The 21689-nt window shown below is 38.2% G+C and overlaps 4 protein-coding genes across 5 annotated transcripts; 2 read left to right on the top strand and 2 right to left on the bottom strand.

Annotated features, from left to right (window-relative positions):
• Positions 1–3864: 3864 nt before the first annotated feature.
• Positions 3865–5344, bottom strand: LOC120017258 (glycine cleavage system H protein 3, mitochondrial-like). Its single transcript, XM_038870424.1, has 4 exons — positions 5130–5344; positions 4819–4907; positions 4189–4359; positions 3865–4091 (listed from the first exon to the last, which is right to left on the bottom strand). Exons 1-4 carry the CDS (start codon positions 5236–5238, stop codon positions 3963–3965), a joined length of 498 nt encoding a protein of 165 aa, XP_038726352.1. The 5' UTR covers positions 5239–5344; the 3' UTR covers positions 3865–3962.
• A 548-nt stretch (positions 5345–5892) lies between these two features.
• Positions 5893–8814, top strand: LOC120017077. 2 transcript variants are annotated; one of them, XM_038870139.1, is made up of 7 exons: positions 5893–6105; positions 6279–6324; positions 7037–7116; positions 7217–7295; positions 7376–7485; positions 7829–7893; positions 8427–8814. In XM_038870139.1, exons 1-7 carry the CDS (start codon positions 5974–5976, stop codon positions 8518–8520), a joined length of 606 nt encoding a protein of 201 aa, XP_038726067.1. In that variant the 5' UTR covers positions 5893–5973; the 3' UTR covers positions 8521–8814. The 2 variants fall into 2 exon arrangements, with proteins under 2 accessions (XP_038726067.1, XP_038726066.1); XM_038870138.1 differs by having other exon boundaries at positions 5899–6105; positions 6192–6324.
• Positions 8815–11887: 3073 nt separating this feature from the next.
• LOC120016670 (protein phosphatase 2C 29-like) lies at positions 11888–18098 on the top strand. Its single transcript, XM_038869557.1, has 4 exons — positions 11888–13994; positions 15990–16103; positions 16632–16896; positions 17356–18098. Exons 1-4 carry the CDS (start codon positions 12183–12185, stop codon positions 17478–17480), a joined length of 2316 nt encoding a protein of 771 aa, XP_038725485.1. The 5' UTR covers positions 11888–12182; the 3' UTR covers positions 17481–18098.
• Positions 18099–18274: 176 nt separating this feature from the next.
• On the bottom strand, positions 18275–20765 carry LOC120016671 (pentatricopeptide repeat-containing protein At5g46580, chloroplastic). The gene has a single exon (XM_038869559.1). The coding sequence runs from the start codon at positions 20696–20698 to the stop codon at positions 18566–18568; it is 2133 nt and encodes a 710-aa protein (XP_038725487.1). The 5' UTR covers positions 20699–20765; the 3' UTR covers positions 18275–18565.
• Positions 20766–21689: the final 924 nt, after the last annotated feature.

Genomic DNA, 21689 nt, shown 5'->3' with positions numbered 1-21689 from the left:
TGTTTGCCCACATTAACATGTTTGGCCCAGCCCAATCCAATCCAACCATACCTTTTTTGCCCTCTTCTCTTACCCACTCATAAAAGGATTTAGTGATATTTCTCAACAAATGATTGATACGATAAGATATATTGTATACACACTGGTTTATAAATTTATGAGGTTAGCATTGATTCTATCAGTCGTAACTGCTACAGTAGAGCATTTTCTGCCATGAAAATTGTTAAGAATTGACTTCGGAATTGAATGGACGGCCAATGGTTAAATGATCGTTTAGTTGTGTACATTGAGAAAGACGTTTTTGATGTTATTCGAAATGAGGTTATCATGAAACGATTTCAAAATATGAAAAATCGTCTAAAGAATTTGTAAATTAACTTTCAATTATTACTTATAGCTTTTATATTATTTTAGTGTTATTTTTTGTACTTTCGAAGACATAATTAATAAATATCAAAAAAATACTGTGGGTGCTACCCCTGGACCCCTGCTTGGTTTGGCTCACCCTCACATGAATTCCTGCGTCCGCCCCTGGCACCCACACGTTTTATTTTTTGATAATTGAGTAACTAGCCAGCCCAAACATGTTTATCAGACAGTTGAGTGGGTATAAACAACGATGAATCCAAGATCCAAATCCACTAGGGTTCAACACCCCAGTGAAACCTTAATTGATCTGCCTTTGGGCATATACCTCGAGTAGTCAAAACAATCTGCACGAGCTGGCGGATAGGGTACCAAAAGTGTAACAAGCTCACGGAACTAGAATTTCAAATCTCTAGCAGCCAAAACAGCTTGCATGAGCTAGCGGGTTAGGGACCAGAAGTGGCACAAACTCAAGGAACCAGGATTCTACAAGGAAATATCATAATTGATTGGTTCGAACTCCCGATCTCAAGCACCATAGACCCTAAACCTAGAGAGATAAAGTGTTTCAAATTTGAAGCATACATTATGGAAAATAGGAAATTAAGTGGTGGTGATGATGAGCAGGTGAAACTTATCAATCAAAGATGGTCTTATTTTCCACGTTTAACTTTTGAGTGTGAAAAGCAATTGCTCGTGTCCTCTCCGTGCACTAACTTATCATTCTACCCTCATTTCCATTTCAAGTTTATTGGATTTCTCTTACGCATGCATGCACTAACACTCCACTATCATTTTTTTGGTAAGTCAACTAACAATATCAATCAATAAATATGTGTCCGTATACGAATATGTATATTAGTTCTTTCAGTGAGGACATCCGTACTGGGGTTTATATAAGTAACTCGATCCACTTTTAATTAAGTCCCTACATATTAAAATATTTGATATTAAAAATGATTGAGCAACCCTAAACCCTAAACTCCAAACATTAAAACCTAAAATTTAAATCTTAAAATTCTAAATCCTAACACCTAAATCCTATATCTACTTTAATCTCAATCATTTGGTTACATCTAATATAAATACTTATATATACTCCAATAATGACATTTTTATTGACGTCTTTACTAATATATGTAGATACACACACTATTATAAATATATATATCTCGAAAAATCGAGGACAAATACCGAACCTTGAGCTAGTAATAAAATTGGTTAAATTTGATTAGGCGCGACACATTTTATTGATTATTATTTAATCTCCTCATCAGCCATTAAGAACAAGCCTAACCTAATTATTTTATCGTTAATTTGTAACCACAAGTGCCAATTAATCGACAGGATAAGTCTTGCTTACTCTAAAGCTAAATAAAGACTTTGGTTGGTCCTTGAACAAAACATAATTTGGACCATATATGTTGTCCCAAGTGCAGTATAGTGAATGACTATATATATATTTAGTGCACTAAGACTATACAAACACACACAGGCATGCTTGTGCTTGATCACCGTACCTATCTAATTTAGGATACAATTTTAGCATATATATATTATTTAATATGTGTTTGAAAATTTTAAGTTTGTAATAATGGTAGACATGCACCTCCCTTGCCCACTAATATGGAGATCTAGAAGAACCAACTTAATTTGTCCACACACGCACACACACACACATCTTTTCAGTTGGGTCATTTCACAATGTCTTCATGTTTTTGATTATTTATTATTCCATACAATGATATGTATGATGTTTCATGTTTTTCATCAAGGAATTTTTAGTGGCCAAAAATCATCCTGACCTATTTTTTCAAATATGACCAAACTCAGTCAATTGTTCTGATTAATAGGTCCCACTATCCAATATTTGTGTACATGCATTGTGCAGGAATACAACCACTCTATCGAGTCCACGATCGCCCCAAAAACTTGATCCACGAATTAAGGCCCATGACCTGCTTCAGGTATGACAACCCAGCTCCTTACTTTTATTGGTCATAGCAAGTGCATGCAAATGAGCTTCCTGTCCAAATTCAAACATTTTAAACAAAAGCGTACAAATTGAAACACTGACTATCTTTCGATGTACAAAAGTTGTATTAACCCCTATTTTCCCATCTCGACCTCATCATTTGTTTTGACCTGAATCTTGGTCTAGACCTCAAGTTTGACCAAACACAATCCAACCTTCGACCCTAAAGGCAAATGCAATGATGAAGTGCTATTGGGCCAACAAAGATGTTGTCTTTTGCTGATGTGGCTGTATTGTAAAATGTGTTTTGCTTATGTGGCTGTATTGGGATAAGTGTTTTGCTGATGTGGATGTATTGATATTTAATGTTTTGGTGTAGTTTTGTTGTGGATAATATAGAGGAATGGAATGTTGTTGTTGGGTTGGGTGGAAAGAGAAAGTGTGTGGGAAGAAAAAGTGTATAGAAATTTGTGTTTTGCTGATGTGGCTGTATTAGAATACGTGTTTGACTTGACTTTTTGTGTAATAGAGGTGGGACCGGGTCAACAAAAATGTTGGCCCAGTAAATTGTTTCTTATTGCATTTGCCCTAAGTTTGTCTAGTCATGTATTTCGAAGCTTGCACCCTTCCAATCTTAGAGGACAAGCATAATTACGGGCTCATTTCATACTAACCAATCACGTCATACCTCTTTCATGACACACAGCCACCTGCAAATCATCTTTCATCCTTGTAACTCGCCTTCACATGACATTACATCATTCACTTTGCTTTACATAAGGGGAGCCGGCGACCGAAGCCTAGGTGAATGACGACAGTAACTATAACGGCCCTAAGGTAGCGAAATTGCTTGTTGGGTAAGTTCCTACCCACACGAAAGGCATAATGATCTGGGTACTCAACACTTTGGCAAAATACCCACTCTGTCTATGCAATAACCCTCACATAAAAATCTCCTTCATAGCGATTCATTATTGAACATTTCTCGCTAAACACTACCCCGTTGTGCCTTCCAGCGCATTCAGTTCCTCTCATGTGTATTCACAACACATCTTTCTACTTTCCGCCTCACTTACTTGACCATCGGAGCCTCTTTGGCCGGCCCCCATGTCAACAGTTTTCCGATCGAATTTTCTTAAATTGTAGATTAAGCACCCACAACAATCTTAATTAATTTATTGCGGCTAAGTGGCAAGCAGCAAATTAATTGCAATACAATTCCTTTATCCAAATTAGAGAGGCTAATCTCCAACTCGGTGTGAATGAAGTTGGCATCACTAATTAATTAATAACCCTAGAGAGATTATATGTAAAGTCTATTGTTTGTTGCAGATTCGAGAGATCCTAAACTTCCCACAGTTAACTTCAATCTTTACTTGATAAAATCATAAAAGGATAACCCTATGTCTTTGCATCAGCAGAAATTCCCAAATACTCTGTAGAGATTAACCATACTTGCTCTGCGTGTCTGAATAGCGAAGATTTGAGGATAGATGATCCATTAAGAAGAAAGAAACTGGACGGACAAAGCTGAAACTATTAACTTTTGTAATAACTAAAAAATGCACAAGGAAAGTATTTATAACCAAATGTTAATGTAGCAGTAGTGCAACAAGTTAGTCTAATGTGCTGCATCTACTTCCTCGCAGAATTTGGTGTATTCGGTCGAACCCATCAAGGATTCTAATTCTGCAGGTTTGCTAGGCTTCACCTTGATCATCCATCCTTCTTCATATGGGCTTGAATTGATCTTCATTATGCAACACATGAGTTTTCACATTTCAAAACCAGAGGGAAAATGAAGGAAGAAGAAGAATAATTTATGAAGTTTGGAATGAAGGAATTACCGTGCCCGGTGATTCAGTAAGCTTTGTGTTGACCTCAATGACTTGTCCAGAGATTGGGGAGTATACATCACTAGTTGCTTTCACACTTTCAACTGCTCCAAAGCTGCTGCCTTGGCTAACTGAGCCTCCAGTTTCTGGCAGCTCCACAAACACTACTTCTCCTAGATGGTCCTGTAAACAATGCCAGTATGTCTCTCTACTGTCAATTAGTTAACAATGTCTGTTAGTCTGTTACGAGTTACGACATCCCACATCGCTTGGCTTAACCCAAGTGATATGGTATATAAGAAAAAGCCATCTCCCTATCACTCTCAATCAATGGGGTCTTTTCGGGGCTCAAGAACCGTTAAGTAAGATGATTTAGAGAAACAAAGCCGTCCACAGCAACAGATAAAACCCAGATGATTTAGAGAAACAAAGCCGTCCATGGGAACGGATAAAACCCAAAGCGGACAGTATCGCTGATGTGAGTGGGCTTAGATTTCTAACAATCCCAGCACGTTAAACCCTTTAGGCTTCCACAATCATTCAGTGAATGGGAAAATTCAGTTAAAATATACTCCACACATTCTTATACAGTCTTAGGAAGAACAATAAGAGTGTTGCACTGAAAACAGAGAAATTAATCACCTGAGCATGGTCACTGATGCCAATTGTAGCCACTGGACCTTCATGCTTCACCCATTCATGTGAAGTTGCATACTTCAACCCATCCAAAACTGCACTTTCAACATCGTTTATTCAGATAAACCCTCAATTTTTCCACACTAAATTCCAATAAAAGAAGAAGGAAAAAAAAAAGACCCACAAAACAGATTACTCCAAGCTAAGTTCTTTGGGTAGAGATCAGTAAATATACACTAATTCTCAATCAAAACTTGTATGCTTTTGGGAGATTGCAATTTGTACACACATACAATGCAGAGACGAGAAGAAAATACCTGTAGAGAAGCATCGAGAGAGGGAGCATGCAGGAGCTAAGTGAGATTTGGAGGCACAAGAGATTTTCAGTGCATTGGCTGCAGAAGAAGCCCAGATTGCGAGTGCCATTTATCTGCTAAACAGCTTGGTTGGCTTCAGTCCTTCTGGCAAGTGTCAAAGAAAAAGCTGCATATATGTTGGCCTCCTGGGTTTATCTTGGATGAATGGTTGGCAACAAAAGCCTCATCCTAAAGCCCATCAACACAAAGACCCACTGCTCTGTCCTTTACACCTTTATCAAAACCGACCTAAACACTACCCGCAGATACTCAATCCGTTTTAAATTAGAAAATCAATCATATAGGGTTTGAAAATAGTTTTCGTTTTGATTTTCAAAGTCATCATGATTTCGGGTCGGTTTTAATTTTTGATACCGGATTTAGGATATCCAAATTGTTTAATAAATGATTAGAATCATACTGTTAACACTATAAATTATAATATGATTATAATTTAGATGTGGTTGACTGGTTGTAGACTTGTTTGATATTGTTGGTTTGTTGTAGACATATTTTAGATTATTAATTTGTATTTTTATTCCCTTTTTAATGCATGATTTGGATTTTCGGTTCGGATTTGGGGCAGGTTTGGGTTAAGGGCTCGATCCAAAATTTGGGCCAACGTCGATTTGGCAGATTAGGTTTGAGTTGGGCCGGCCCGGACAAAAAGACTCATTTGCCATATCGGAATCTGATAGTCCGACTCTGATAAGTAATCGGGTGTGTAATTTTCGTAATTTGAATTGGAAGGCGAATTCTGTATTTCGGAGCGTTTTGTGTGCATCTTCGTAACGAAACGCAGAGAATGACAGAAATCGTGGAGCAACCCAGCTCTAACCGGAGCAGCAGCGACGGAGAGAAGGATACAGTGGAGATAAATCTCAAGACCATTGGCCCTGCTCCTCCGACTCTCCTCCGCGTCCCATCTTCCATCAAAGTACGCCCTGATTCTCTGTGTCTGTGATGTAACCTTATTAAGAGCAAAATTCCAAGTTTTGATGGCGTTTGTTCATGGTGGAATAGGTGCACGATCTGAGAGAATTGATTGCCAAAAGTAAGAATCTACCGATTGAGAATTTGAGGCTTATATGGCGTGGTAATGTTTTGCAGGACAAAAGATTTGATGAGGACGTGTATCTTCCGTTCACTGATGGTGGTATTGATCTCGTCTTTAATGATAGGGTCTTACGTTTTTCTCTTGATCCTTGTCTATGCTGCTCTTAATTTTATTCTTGTCTAAGCGAAATCTGAACTTTTTTTTTTTCTGAGAATTTGTGGATTTCAAGGAAAAATAAGGAATTTGGTGTAACCCTAATTGTGATTTTGGATTGGATTGTCATGGCTAAGTCTAATGTCTAGAAGCGGCAGTGGCACTTGCTATAAACTGAAAACAAGCTTAGATATTCATTTACCTCTAATTCACTTTAGATAAAATATCTCTGCCTTAACTTCTATACTTTTAGCATTTAGAAATTGCAGCGTAACTGATGAGAGTTAGGTTGGTTGCCATTATTAGTTGAATGCTAATACGTCCATCCAGAACATGATGAAAGGCTCCTTTAAGATTCAACTAATTCTTATTAGCTTGCGAAGGTGAAACTTTTTGAGCGTGTATAACTAATAAAGTAATTCCTCTATCCTTTGATTATTATGCACTTCCCATTTTAGCTAAAGATCACTGCAACATTATTTGGCACCAGGTTTTTATTGTTATAACTTGTACAGAATGATCCGTTGATGAGAACCACAATTCGTTATTGTATATATTCCGTGCAATGATTTCGGTTTAACTCTGATAGTTTTTGGATTCTGGCCTCTTAAGCATTTTCCAATTAACACTAGTCTCTGTTTTGTGGTTCATTTTCTAGATTCCTTAATAGTCGCTGTCAAACCAAAGCCACCAGCTAAACATCTTAGGGATGGATTGGATATTGATGATGATGATCTGGTAATACCTGAACTAGTAATACTATCATACTGAGCATAGTTTCACTGTGAAGAACAAAGAATTTATCAGTTTCTTTGTCGTTTGATTTTCTTTTGTTCAGAAGTTTCAACTTCCAGCGTCAACAAGCAGGTGGAAGAGGAGGCTCTATTTTTTTTTACATGACAAGTTAAAACTTCCAGGTGACCATCTATTTAGTTTCTGTTATTTTTCCAAATTGGACTACTTATCGATCAACTTATGCCCTGTGCTCCATTGATAGATATCCTCTTGATGGCAATCTTCTCCCTGAGTACAAAGGTCTGGGCTGCTATCATTTTGTGGTTTATCTTGGCACCCATTGCGCATAGATGGGATCTTGGTCCTTTATTCGTAAGTTTGCATCTTTCTGCTGGTTCATTCCTTCTGCAATGCAATACCTCTCTCATTTTTTATTTTATTTTTCATGTTTTCCTTTGTTGACTTCTTTGTGATATTTCCTTTAAAAAATTGATTCAACTTCCTTTCAACATAATTGATTTATAGAGCTTTCAAGTTGGTTGTGTTGTCATCCATGAATTTTTCTTTATAGGGAAGCATCATCATAGCAACCGATTGGGGGGCCTATAATTAGTTTAAAACTCAGATATTGGAAACTGGAGCATTGATTTAATGTGTAAGTTTTGCTTTAAAGGCTTCTTATATCTATTGTTTCTTGTTACTCGTTTGCATTCAGATAATTGGGACTGGCTTTTGTATCATTCTCATGAATCTTGGACAGAGACAACCTGGTGATGTCAGGTATGTATATTACCATATTGGTATGGATAATGGTTTGTCTTTTATGTAAAGAATTTGTATTGAGCGTGAGAAGTTCATATGTTTTATGATCGAAAATCGCATTCAACCAATTTTGTTCTATGTTGAGACCCCCAAAATGTTGGCTGTTTTATCTTTTCTATGCCAAAAGCCAACTTAAGATCCCCTCCCATTGAAGACTAAAAAGAGTTTTAACATTCTAATGTATTCAACCAACTTTGTTTTATGTCGAGACCTCCAAAATAAAAGCTATTTTACATTTTTTTAATCCAAAAACCAGCTAATGCTTTCCTTCTCGTACCGAAGAATGTAAAAGAATTATAACCTTTTTTCAAAGATTTCACCATCTAGTTTCTGTTGATGAATATTGCAATCAAAACTTTACAAATACAGGTTCTTTTCCTCGTGGGGGGGAAGACGTACAATTCACAGAGACTCATAAAACAAGCATCTATTGAATTATGGTTTATCATTATTATTATTATTATTTACCCCATCTTTTTTTATGTGTGCAGTGCATATTCTATCTTCAATGAAGATTTCAGGGAGCTTCCCGGTACCCTTAATGCAGACCGGATAGATAGAGATATTCGGGCAGGTCAGTTTTGAGCATGGGAATACCATTCTGTTCATTAAAACGTGGTCTGGTCGAATTCTCCACATGGAGAGGAAAGACATAAAACTCGACCTAGGGACTTGCAGTTGCATGATAGAAGTAGGAACTGTAAGTTTGTGTATAGGATCCAAAAGTTGTTTTGACCAGTTACTTTGGTGAAAATGTTATACTGATTGTCACTTGAACCCAATCTTCCAAATCATGCTTCTTATGTTCATAACAACTGAAGTTGGAGAATTAGAACAAGAAATCTGTTGTTTTCTCGTTGCCATTTTGCTTGATTATAACCCGTAACAGTTGTTACTTTTAAATGGGTTCAGAATAACATTTCAGAAGCCAAAAGTAGGCTTTTGACTCTTGAGTCTCTGCTATTGTTTGATTAGCCCTAATAATGCACTTTTAAGTTTTTAGCAGAACCATGGGCCCTGAGTCCAAAAAGTATGAATCGAGTGGGCTTGGGCTTTCATTTGTAGTTGTAAGATTGAAACAATACAAAATGCAATGCCCCAATATCTTACCCTATTCACTTCAATCTTCAAATTTATGGTAAATTAATTGGGTGATTGAGTGGTGCCTCCAAATTCAATAACCAAAACAACTTTGATTTGACATGGTAGGTTGGCTTGCAGAACTTGTTGACAAAGTTTGAATTCAGAAAGATATATATAATACTACTGTAATATACTTTGGTCTATGTTTTCTTAATTCAATGTGTAGTTAAGCAAAGTCTTGCACTCATTTCTGCATTGATTTGTTGAGCTAGCAATTAGAGCAGGTGAAATCACCCATCAAGAGATAAAATACCAATAATTAATAGTGCCTATATATCAAATGTAGGATTTGTTAATGAAAGCTTAATGTTAATATATTAAATGCCGTGGTAGTTTGCAGTGCCAAACCTCGACGGCACGTTAACAATTGAATAAAAAATGTGCACTGATTGACTCACCCAACCACCCATTGCTCCACCTCTCCACCTACTCAGACTCGGTGGGCTAACTCTCAAATTTTGAACTCAACTAGCTTTTGTTTCGGCTTGAAATCAGAAAAATTTGAAACACTAGTGTAGTGCAGGAAAGTGATAGGGTAGCTTTTCTTTTTTTCTTTTGTTATTATTTCTCTAGTGAACACACCAAACTCTTTTTTTTCTTTTTTTTTTTAATGTGGACATTACCCATGAGAAGAAATAAAAGTCTTACCAACCATGGAATCTCAGCCAAAAATTTGTCATCTACTGGATAAAATGTATTGGATGAGATTATTGTTATTGATTGTGTTAGGAGACAAAAGATTTTATAAAATTGGTTGATTTCTATAAGTTGTGATAAGAAATACTAGTATCATTTATCATATCACAAAATATCCCCTTTTGGATAGCACAATCATTCGTTCGTCTCCCAGTCCCACACATGGAATAGAAGTATGATTTTTGGATGTAATTAATTTGTCTAGAAAGGGTTATCATAAATTAATCAAACAAGTCCAATTAGCTTATAATCATGTAATTTTTCTAGTGATATAATAGAAAATTTTAATTTTTCTCAAAAAAAAAAATTAAATTTTTATAGTATTTGGCTTGGGTGGGGATGACGTCATTTTTAAGGTGTGTTTGGTCGCTGATGTGGACCCTACTATATCAGCATTCTGTCATCGGTCGTTGACCTTCTGATACCTCATGGGCCCCCCACGTCAACCCTCCAAGGCTCCAACTATATATATCTCTTAAATAACCATATTAAAATTAGATCATCAGTAAGTGCACTAATAGAGATTAATTCACCCACCACGTAATTACTAATGACGGGGTCTTAAATAATACTGGGGGTTAAAACTAATTATAGTATTAACTACAACTTTATGGTCTCTATATTTTTTATTATTATTTCCTTGATTTGTTTTGGATTTATTAATTTAATTATTGATGGTTTATGAGTGTTAAAACCTAATGAGGGTACTTGCAGTGAAACTGCAGGCAATGAAATTACTAGACCGTCCGATCATCTTTTTGAAATAAAAACAATGTGAATCCCACACTTAAAATTAAATCTGATGATTGTAGTGAAACATGTAAAACTATATGCAATTTTCAATGTAAGTACCTTTTTAACTCTGTTAAAACCGCTGAAAAGATAAGAGCATCCACAATGGTAACATAAATATCCAACGCTCCAAAACCATTATCTCTCTTCTCCTCTCTATTGAGTGACACAATTCAATTGGATAAATGGATCCCATAATATATATTATTCATCAATATTCCATACATTCCAACATATATCGCATGCTGTTTGTGATTTACGTCCCCAAATTCTCATCAACCAACAAATCCTTTGACTCACTTGCCAAACAAAACCCAACCCCCTTTTATTTCCCGCATTTACATACAAAAACTCCTCTCTGTCTCTCTCTGTCTCTCTCTGTCTCTGTCTCTATATATATATATTATAATTTTAATTTTTATAAGATGAAATTAAAATGGAAAAAAACACTGGACGCAGCTCCCCAAAACACACAACATTTTGTTTATTTTTTTAAAATCTAAGAATATTATTTATGTCAATATTTTTATATTGGATTTATGTAAAGTTTGAAGATTACGACAAAAGGAAGAGTGAATAAGGAATACATGCCCTTTGACTAATCAGATACGGGCCACGCAAAGACAAATAATACTCTCCTCTCTTGCTCAGATTTAAGATCCTGACCGTCCTTTTTTTTTTTTATTTCAAAAAAGTCTTGCGTGACGTGGCAACAAAGATACCCACGACCGAGGTTGAAGGGTATAATCGTCAATTGACGTCTAGTTAAATGTGTATCTGAACAAGATGGGCCTGGGCTTGCCTTCACAGACAAGGCACCCCTTAATCTGAACAAACAAAAAGACAAAAGTGACCCCATTATTAGGACACCTCGTCCGAACTTGATCGTCATTTCACAGGAACAATGAACTAAAAAATGTCGTGTCAACAAGAATTGGACCCCAAAGTTGCCTATTTGGCATCCTACGTGGACCCTCACTCTATGATTAGGGGTGACAAAATCGATTTCAAATTAGTTTTGAGTAGAATAATATTATGTAATTACGAAATATTACATGTCTAGATTTTAATCTAAATTGAATTTGAACGCATTTAATTAATCAAATACATATTACTTAAATCCAAATAAATAAATTTAAAAATAACCTAATCTGAGTTAGGATCCAAATAAGATTTTCGTGTTTGGAATAGATAAAAATTTCGTGTTTAGATCATGATTTCAGACATATAATTTATGTATAAATTTAATTTAATTTAATTTAAATCAAACAAATTTAGTCATCTAAATGTGGCATAATATGCCACCCCAACCATGATAAACAACTACAACTCTTTCAAACCAGCGTCTGCTAGAATACGCAAGAACCCAGATGTAACCGTCAACCAAGAAGCAAGAACCAACAACTGCACCCAACAGGAATAACAAATTATAAATACCCAAAAGAAAATAAATAAACAGTAAATAATTTGTCGAGAGAGAAAGTGGTGGTGTGTTGCATGATTCTCTCTACAAAATCAGGTCTTCACTTTCCTCGGTTCTTCTTTTACTTGCCGGAGATTTCATTTTTTTGAAATTTTCTTGGAAACCAAACAAAGAAGCGGCGGAATCAAATGTGATGGGAAGTGGACTGTCCACTCTCTTCCCTTGCTTTAAACCGCCAACCTGTACCGATGACCCCAGCAGCGGCCACCAGCCGGACCTGATCTTCACCGCCTCAGAGCCATTGGAGGAGACTCTTGGCCACTCTTTCTGCTACTTTCGATCCTCGAATCGCTTCCTCTCTCCAACTCCTTCTGATCGCTTTGTTTCTCCTTCTCAGTCTCTCCGTTTTTCGCCATCTCACGAGTCGGGTCAGAGGACCCGGAGTGGATCCGGTTTGCCAGAGACCGGGTTCAAGACCATCTCAGGTGCTTCAGTGAGTGCTAACACTTCTACTCCCAGAACTGTCCTCCAGCTGGACCATATTTACGACGATGCCACTGACGGTGGTGCTGGTGGCGTCAAGAGTAATTTTCTGAATGTTGGTGGATTCGAGAGCACCTCATCTTTTAGCGCTTTGACGCTGCAACCTGTGCCACGTGGTGGCGGAGGCGGTGGCGACACAGCGGAGAGAGGTTCGTACCTGATGTCGGGACCAATTGAGCGCGGGGGCATGTCTGGTCCACTTGACGCGAGTAATGCGGGGCCGTGCTCGGATACTGGCGGGCGGGTTCACTTCTCGGCACCCCTTGGTGGCATGTACGTAAAGAGGAAGCGACGGAGGGGCATTTCGAGTATGCGGAAGGCGTTCTACCGGAACTTCTCGGAGAAGAAGCGTCCTTGGGTTGTTCCAGTGCTTAATTTCGTAACGAGGAAAGACCAACCCCTGGGGCCCACCGGAAATGGGGCTGAGGATACTAAGGGCGGGGAGAGCGACGTTCAATGGGCCCTGGGGAAGGCCGGCGAGGACAGAGTCCACGTCGTCGTCTCGGAGGAGCAAGGATGGCTCTTCGTTGGCATCTACGATGGCTTCAACGGCCCTGACGCCCCCGATTTTTTGATGAGCAATCTTTACCGCGCCGTCTACAACGAGCTCCGAGGTCTCTTTTGGGAGATTGATGAGGGGCCAGATGAGGCGACGACCAACGCACAAGGGGATACGTATCAAGAAAATGAGACAATTGCGGGAGTGGAACAGTCGGCAAGAATCGAACATAACGAATCTGATTCGGTGCCTCATGATCGAGCGAAGAGAGTGACATTTGAGGAGGGAGCGGAGATTAAACCACAAAAGCGGCGACTCTGGGAATTTTTGGCGGAGGATGATCCCGAAGACGGTTTAGATCTCTCTGGGTCTGACCGATTTGCGTTTTCTGTGGATGACGCGATAAGCGTGAACAATGCAGGGTCTGCTGCCAGGAGGAGATGGTTGTTGTTGTCGAAGCTGAAGCAAGGTTTGTCGAAGCAAAGGGAGGGCAGGTTGTTTCCATGGAGGTTTCGATTGGAGGGGAAGGAGGAGGAGGTGAAAACAGAGGTGGAGGACAGTAAGAATAGCAAAGTGGAGGGTTGTGGACCGCAGAGGAAGCGGAAGGAGGGGCCTATTGATCATGAGATGGTTTTGAGGGCATTGTCAAGGGCACTTCAAATGACGGAAGATGCTTTCTTGGATATGACTGATAAGGTGCTTGACTCGAATCCTGAGCTTGCACTGATGGGTTCGTGTTTGCTTGTTGTGTTGATGAGGGACGAGGATGTGTATGTAATGAATGTGGGTGATAGCAGAGCAATTGTGGCAATGTATGAGCAGCAGGAAGCTGGACCTAGTGTTGGGGGGACCGAGAGTAGTGTAGATGAGGGAGGAAATAAGGAGGAGGGTAAGGCTGCTCGGGCACAAGCAACATTGACTGCATTGCAGCTTTCCACTGATCATAGCATGAGCATTGAAGAAGTAAGTTTTATTTTTGAAACCTATTGCGCGCATGACATTGATCGCATTATACATTGGTTGTCGCTTGATTTTGTTGGGAACCATTTTATGCTTGCATGACTTCATAAATGATGCTTACAAAATCATACTTTATTTTCATGCCCTTTTTGCCACCAGTGACTCTCTTTCTATTTCCTGACATCCTTAAATTTTTTCCATATATTTGTGTCATGACCTTCGGTTGTTCTATTGCTGCGATATCTTTGATTTTCTCGACAAAAAGAAGTAATGAGCACTCGAATTCTAACTTGTGCTTTTACATATTATGTTGTACTGAATGAATTGATTCTTGTTAGAATTGTGTTGGAATTTTGTGTTGTTGTTAACGTTCTGCTTGCAAAAGTTGTGATACTGCTATTACATTGTGTACAAACTGGATTCGCTTAGTGCACTAGGGTGAAAAACTATTTGAATACACTGCATAGGATATAGGAATGCAGCTAGAGCATGAAGGTTGTTTCCTCCCAACCACCCAAACCCATTGCCACAAAAGTCTTGATACGCTAATGGTCTGCATTGTATTTCATGTTCACTGCAAAAGCCAACCTGCAATGCAAAGTGTACCAATCTAAGTGCATGCTATATTACAAACCCACTTTCAATATCTAACCAATTTATTTCTTATTCACTCTGGAAGACCCAAATCCGCTTTCAATATCTAACCAACATTTTTTTTGAATAGAAACTATTTATTAATGACACCAAGGGGGCACATTCCAAGAACAAACATGATTACACGTTTGAATTTAAGACAATCAAAAATATTAGAACAGATTCCATTCAACCAGAGCTTAAGCGCAGAAAGCCATCTATCCAAGAAAACCATAATCGAGCACTCATTCCGTTCCTTCCATATTAACTGACAGGTGGTCTGAAGGACTAGAAGCAAAACTTTCATCGTCCGGGAGCATTGAAATAAGGGATGAGGAACCGTTTCTTCCTCTGCCTTACATAGATTACGCATATTAGGCAAGAAGAAACCTCTTCTTTTCAGATTGTCATGGTAACAATTCTGCCTCACGGAACCGCCCAAAAGGAGACCTTAGCTGGGCAATGGGTATACCACACGCAGCTACAGCGCAGGCTTGGAGACTTCACATTTCGATTTTCCATCGGAAGATAAGTATAGGACTTGATTGAGAAAATCAAGTCATGAGAGAGTAACCAACACGTCTTCTAATCCTCATGAAAACAGCTTGGCAAATGGTCATAGAGTCTTCCTAAAGGCCATGAAACGGTCAATCTCCCAATCTTGGGCCTCCATAGTAAAGCATAAGGACTAGGAAACACGATCAGTGAGGTCACTAATCATAGCCTCTTTGTTACAAGACAACCTGAACGGTACGGTAACTGAACCTTAAGGGGATATGTTCTATATGAAGTAGGATTCACATGAAATTTCATTGTGATGAGTATTTATAGACAGAGTGTGAAATGATTAGGTGGTAGAAAAGGTAATGGAGGTGTACGCATGCATGAAAAAAAGAGTTTTTCTGCTTCTTGATATTTCTGTGGGCTGATTGCTTTGTGGGAACAGTAGAATGAAAATTCAGTTTTCTACTAGCCTACTTTCATGTTTGAAGTGGTCCTCAGTTTTTCAGTTCTAATATTCTGATGATGTGTATGATTTATCAGAAATTTTTTTGGTTATAAACTATATTGTAACCTTTTCTCCTCTCTCTGACAGTCTTTCTTTTCAAAGACCTGAAGTTATCTTGGTCTTTGAGTATCAATCTTTGGTCTGCCATTTTTTGTGGAGCTATTGTGCTACGCATATTATATCATTAGAATTCTTGTTGATGGCCGAATTTTATTTTTACTTTTTAGTATTTTTCATAAACCATATATTATAATGGTATTGACCACGTTTACCCTTTATTAGCTTTCAGATCACGGTGTTGATGGATGGTATCTGAGATTTGGGAACAAAATTGACTTTTCAGTTGGTTTATGCAGGAAGTGACAAGAATCAGGAATGAACACCCAGATGACAGCCAATGCATTGTCAATGATAGAGTGAAAGGTCGTCTTAAGGTTACCAGAGCATTTGGGGCAGGATTCCTGAAACAGGTGTTTTTTTTCCCCTTTCTTTCAAATTTTCTTTTGTTGTATTTACGAAGTTAGTAGCCTACATTTTTTGTTGTAGTGTTATGCCATATCCCATATATTACACCTTTTGATGGAATATGGATTATCTGCACATTGGATTGCAATATTTATATAGTCTAAAGAAGTTAAATGGATGAGCATTTGCTTAAAAAATAATGGATGAGCCGAAGTATGCTATGCTTAACCACATTTATAATCCCCTGGGAGTTACAATTTTTGAAACATTTCATGGTTAGCACGAGTTTATGGAATGTATGGTGGCGGAGGATTCATAATTTATGATGATGGCTATTGAGATTCCATCGCATTATGAAGAAAGCGAGATACATTGAAAACCTATATAGTGTAGGATGTGTTGTCTATAGAATATGCTTACATCTTATGTCTAAAGTAAGAAACTTTCCATGTTTTTTTGGATGCATTTGCAGTCAATCTAGCACAAAGAAAATGTATGACTTGCTTAACTGTGTGATTGGTTTATTGGTGTAGCCCAAGTTGAATGATGCCCTGTTGGGAATGTTTCGGAATAAGTATGTTGGTACATCACCATACGTTTCCTGTGTGCCCGCCATTTGTCACCATAGACTATGTCCAAGCGATCAATTTTTAGTCCTCTCATCAGATGGGTTATATCAGTATTTGAGCAATCAGGAAGTGGTCTCTCATGTGGAGAGTTTCATGGAGAAATTTCCAGATGGGGACCCTGCACAACACCTGATAGAGGAGCTTCTTTGTCGTGCAGCCAAGAAAGCTGGTATATTGTGTTATTTCTCCCTCTTTGAATATTGTGCTTGTTTCTCTTTACTGGAGATGTGTGTGTGTGTGTGTGTGTATGTGTTTATATATATATTTCTTTTATCTAAGAACAGGTATATAATAGATATATTTTCAGAAATTTGCATGAATAAAGCGAAAGATGGCCAGGAAAAATAAGTTAAAAAAAAGGGAGTGAAAATGTTTCGACATATACTTAACCTTATAACATGCTTCAAAATATCCAGGACATCACTTTGAGTTGGTTTTTATTTTTAAGTGAGTGACTTGGCTCTTGGCTTTCTGAGCTTGCTAGCCTTAAGCTTTAATGCCTGGGTTAGCCTCGTGAAAGCCTAAGTGTTCTGTGATTAGATGGGTCTGCTTTGTTTTCATTATGGTATTATCTCCCTTCTTTCTCTCTCACAGTGTCTGATTTTTTTACTATATTCATTCTCTGCAGGTATGGAGTTCCATGAATTACTTGACATACCCCAAGGGGATCGCAGAAAGTACCATGACGATGTTACTGTGATGATAGTTTCCCTTGAAGGAAGAATTTGGAAGTCATCAGGAAAGTATCTCTGAAATATTAAAACATGGGGCAACATATCAAGTAGCCATCTCTATGATTTAGAAAGGTTCAATGCTGTGGGCAAAAACTTAATGCTAGGTAGTCATCAGGAGCTGAGCCAATGCTTGAATATTTGTTGGCGGGATAAAAGAAAATGGGGATGGCAGATGGGTTAGAAGCAATGCAATTGTAGGGATCAGGGAAAAAAGATCAAAAAGATTTTTCCCCCCCTTCTAGACTACATACGAATGTGTAGTCCAGTAGAGTTGTAAGGGTGCAAGTTAGAGATCACAGGTTTAATTCTCATGTGGTGGTAAGATCTTTGTATATCCTGCATGTTCCAGATTTTGCGCACTACGAGAGCCTTCTGAACAGGAGTGGTTGACCTTTTGTTTACCTTCTCTTTTTAGACTAATGTTTTTGTTAGGAATTTTTGCGTAGGTTGAGGCCATATCAATGATAGGTGCTTCCTTTTTTGTTTTTGTTTTTTTCTTTTCTTGACAAGAGTCAGAGAAAAGGTCTTGGTGGGGGGTATACTGAGTTCAGCATTTCCCTTGTAAAGGTGAGCTCTGTAATTTTGATGGTGGATTTCTGCCAATGCGGTTTATGAAAAAGTTGCAGTTTCTTTTCGATCTTGATGAAGAGCACAATTTAGTTGTTGAATAGTTCATAACTTTGAAAAAAAGGAGGATGCGAGAAACCAAAATTTCTTCTTTGAATTCAAGATAATTTGGAGGGATCATTAGTTAAATTAAATCAGCAGTAATGTATCTTGAATAACAAATAGTGTAAATGAGCCTCTACCATGTCGTAGCTTGTTTAAAATCCAAATCCTGAATAATAAATTAGGATCTTTCACTCGATTGAAATTTCAAGGGATGAACATAAACTGTAGAACATAAAAATGATGCTGACTTGGGGGTTCTCTAGCACAATTTTTGCGAACTGCTTTTCGTAACACTGGACCGGACAGAGCTGCCATCGAGAGAATTTCGAACCCAGGAAGACCAGCCATGGCTTTCAAGCAGCAAAACATACTCAAAATTATTAACAATTGAAACACAAGGTGGACGATACTGAATTTGAAGTTACAGTTTCATTATTCTGGTTTTTGCGTTGCAATGGTGGGAGGCATTCTTGATTCTACCCACAACACCACATCCTCTCGAGTAGCCACAAAACAACCAGCTCTGTCGTCACTCAGCCTAAACGGCGCTGAGAGCTTCTCCACATGAGAGGCGAAGGCATTGGCCAGCCCTTGAGCGAATTTATGCGTTCCTGTACCGGTGTGAGCTGAAAACAACTGGGGCAATGCTTCGTCACGTTGAACGAACTTGGCCAATGTTCCCATCCATTCTTCAAGTGCAGTATGAGCAGCACCAATGGATAATGAACGCACATCCAAACTCCACTCCTCCACAGTTTTGTTGTGCAAGCCTGGGTACAACCCGTAAAGAGTTCCTAAATACAGCAACTCATGTGCCCTCTCATGGAAACATCTGTTTCGGCAAATATCAATTAAGCAATTGCAAAAGGGTCTTCTAGCTTCAGTGGATGTGTCGCCAATAATTCTCCTGAACTCGTCCTTAAGAATCTCAAAGGTAGTTTTCTCTTCTTGAATCAACTTTACAAGGCCAACCAAGTTCGGATTAGCTTGTTGCAAACAAGAAAGGACTTTTTCAACATCATCGTTCATATCACACAAGGAAACAACACTGAGCAAGCAACCACAAAGCCTATCATCAGGCTTAATACCTTGTTCAACTGAGAAATTAAAAACTCTCACCAAGTCATCGATCCTCCGAGCCTTCCCCAAGCACTGAATCAAGCAAGTGCTCCCCATCACATTGAGCTCAACACCCAACTCGGACATTTCCTTGAACAAATTAAGTGCCTTCTCTTCATTCCCTGCACTGCCGTATATATTAAGCATCGATGTGTAGCTCCAAGCATCCGGCTTACAATGCTCTGATACCTTCATATCCTCAAAAAGCCCCTCTGCTTCCTCCACGAAACCAATGTCTGCACACATACTTAACAACGTATTATATAGTTTGAAATCCATTGGCCATCCATTTAACCTCATTTTCTCCCACAATTCCAAAGCATCTCTTGCCCAAGCAGCCTTGCCATAAATCTTAATAAGTGCAGTTAAAGTTTTCTCATTTGGAACTAGGCCTGAGTCGACCATTTCCTCAAATAAACTCCTAGCCAAGCCAGGCTTACCAGCCTTGCCCAATGCCTCTAACAATGAATTGTACACGACCAAATTAGGCTTCACACCAAGTGATTGCATCTCTTGCAAAACATACCTAATACCATCATAGTCTCCAGTCTCACCGAACATTTTAGCCAACACAGAGAATGCTATAGCATCAGGTTTCCACCCACTAGCTATCCCTCTCTCATACAAACTAAGTACTTCCTCAACCTTGCCCAATTTCGCATAAACATCTAAAATAGCAGAGTAAGTAACCTCATCAGGCATCAAACCAGTTTTATACATTTGCTCAAACCACACAATAGCCCTATCAGAAAGATTACACCTTTTGGCACAAGTAATAATTGTTGAATAGGTAATATTATCAAGCTCAATCTCATTACTTACCATCTCATTTGCAAGTTCCTCAATGAGCTGAAACTGTCTCCCAAACCTCAAAGACTTCATTGTGACATTGTAGAATATAGTTTCCATGGGAAACAAATTCTGGGTCTTGATCCAGTTGAAGAAAAAGTAGGCCTTTTCCCAGGATTTCAAGCTGTTAAGTATCATAAGTGCATCCTGCCGTGTGGGTTGCTGTGAGATTTCCTCAAGGACAGCCAAAGAAGCACTGACATCACAGTCATTGAGCTTCTGTGCAAACCGCCTCAGCTCTCCAATTTTAGGATTGTAAGAGTAAGGAGAGCGCCTTTGCCTCTGCAAAGAAAGTACAGACCTTTTGGGCTTGGTGGGGTTTACCCAGGTTGATTTTGGCTTGGACAAAGATAGGGTTTGATCTTTGGTGGAGGAAGGAGAGAGAGTTGTAGTCGAGAGACGCTTGAGCTGGTCAGATAAAGATGGGTTTTGAGACTTCGATTCCGATTCATTTCCAGATAGCTTTGGGGAAGCTTTGGAGACAATGAAGAATCTTCTTCTCCTACAATGGTTTTCCCTGGATAGAAAAGTTTTTCTTGTGTCTGATTGTGGTATGCTAAAATGGACATCTAAAGCTGTTGAGAGACTAGCAGCCATTACAGAGAGGAAAAATATAATAAGTTTTGAGATTTTTTGGGAACCTTATCTGAGATACAAGGAGCCCTAAAAAACGAAGGGCCGAATTTTTTGTAAGAGAAATAAAATCAAAATAATATAAATATTAATAAGTTGATTTTTTTTTAAAAGGCCCACCGGCCACACACACGTTAAGCAATGTTTGAGGGGATAATATAAATATTAATAAGTTGATTTTTTTTTTTAAAAGGCCCACCGGCCACACAAACGCTAAGCCATGCTTGAGGGGCATGAAGGCCACCACAGCGGATGGAAAATTAACCAAATCCCAAATCCCTTGATGAGAATAGAACTCTGGACCTCAAGAACCCTAGAGCTCAAGATTTTAGACAGACAACCTGACCAACCAGGCTATCTCTTATTCTCAATAAGTTGATATTTGATTAACATAAATACTAGAATTGACTAATAAATTAGAAAAGGGACAACAAACTATATTAGTAATAATTTAATTTCCCTCATAGATTACGGTTAAAGTTTAAACTAGATTTCTCAAAAAATCTGAGTTTATTCGGACTATAGAGTTTCATGTGATGTTCAAATGGATTGGCAGTCCGGTTTTAATAAAATCTAAAAATAATTTATGTTCCACCAAAATAAAAACCAAAACCAACCGAACATATCATAAAACCAAACAAAATCGATTAATGATGGTTCGGTTTAATTGTAGTGAGTTTTGTATTTTTTGTTGTTTTCTTTAGGACTTTTTATTAGTGGCCTTTGACCACTTAGGTGTTTGAAATCTTGGGCTGGGTAGTTAGGTATCTTACGTTCATGGATTATGGTGTATTTGTGATATATATAAATATAAATGTTTATACTAAATTGTTAATTTCAACTTTCCCTTTCAGAAAATGACATATTAGTACTCAATTTATGAAAGTTTGACACTTATGTCAAAGAAAAAAAATATTTTATCATATAAATACCTCTTTTCCACATAAATACATAT

Source organism: Tripterygium wilfordii, chromosome 15, assembly GCF_013401445.1.
Source record: "Tripterygium wilfordii isolate XIE 37 chromosome 15, ASM1340144v1, whole genome shotgun sequence".
Classification (NCBI taxonomy): domain Eukaryota; kingdom Viridiplantae; phylum Streptophyta; class Magnoliopsida; order Celastrales; family Celastraceae; genus Tripterygium; species Tripterygium wilfordii.
Note: the sequence above shows the minus strand (reverse complement) of the source record. Positions and strands in the feature narration are given on the sequence as shown.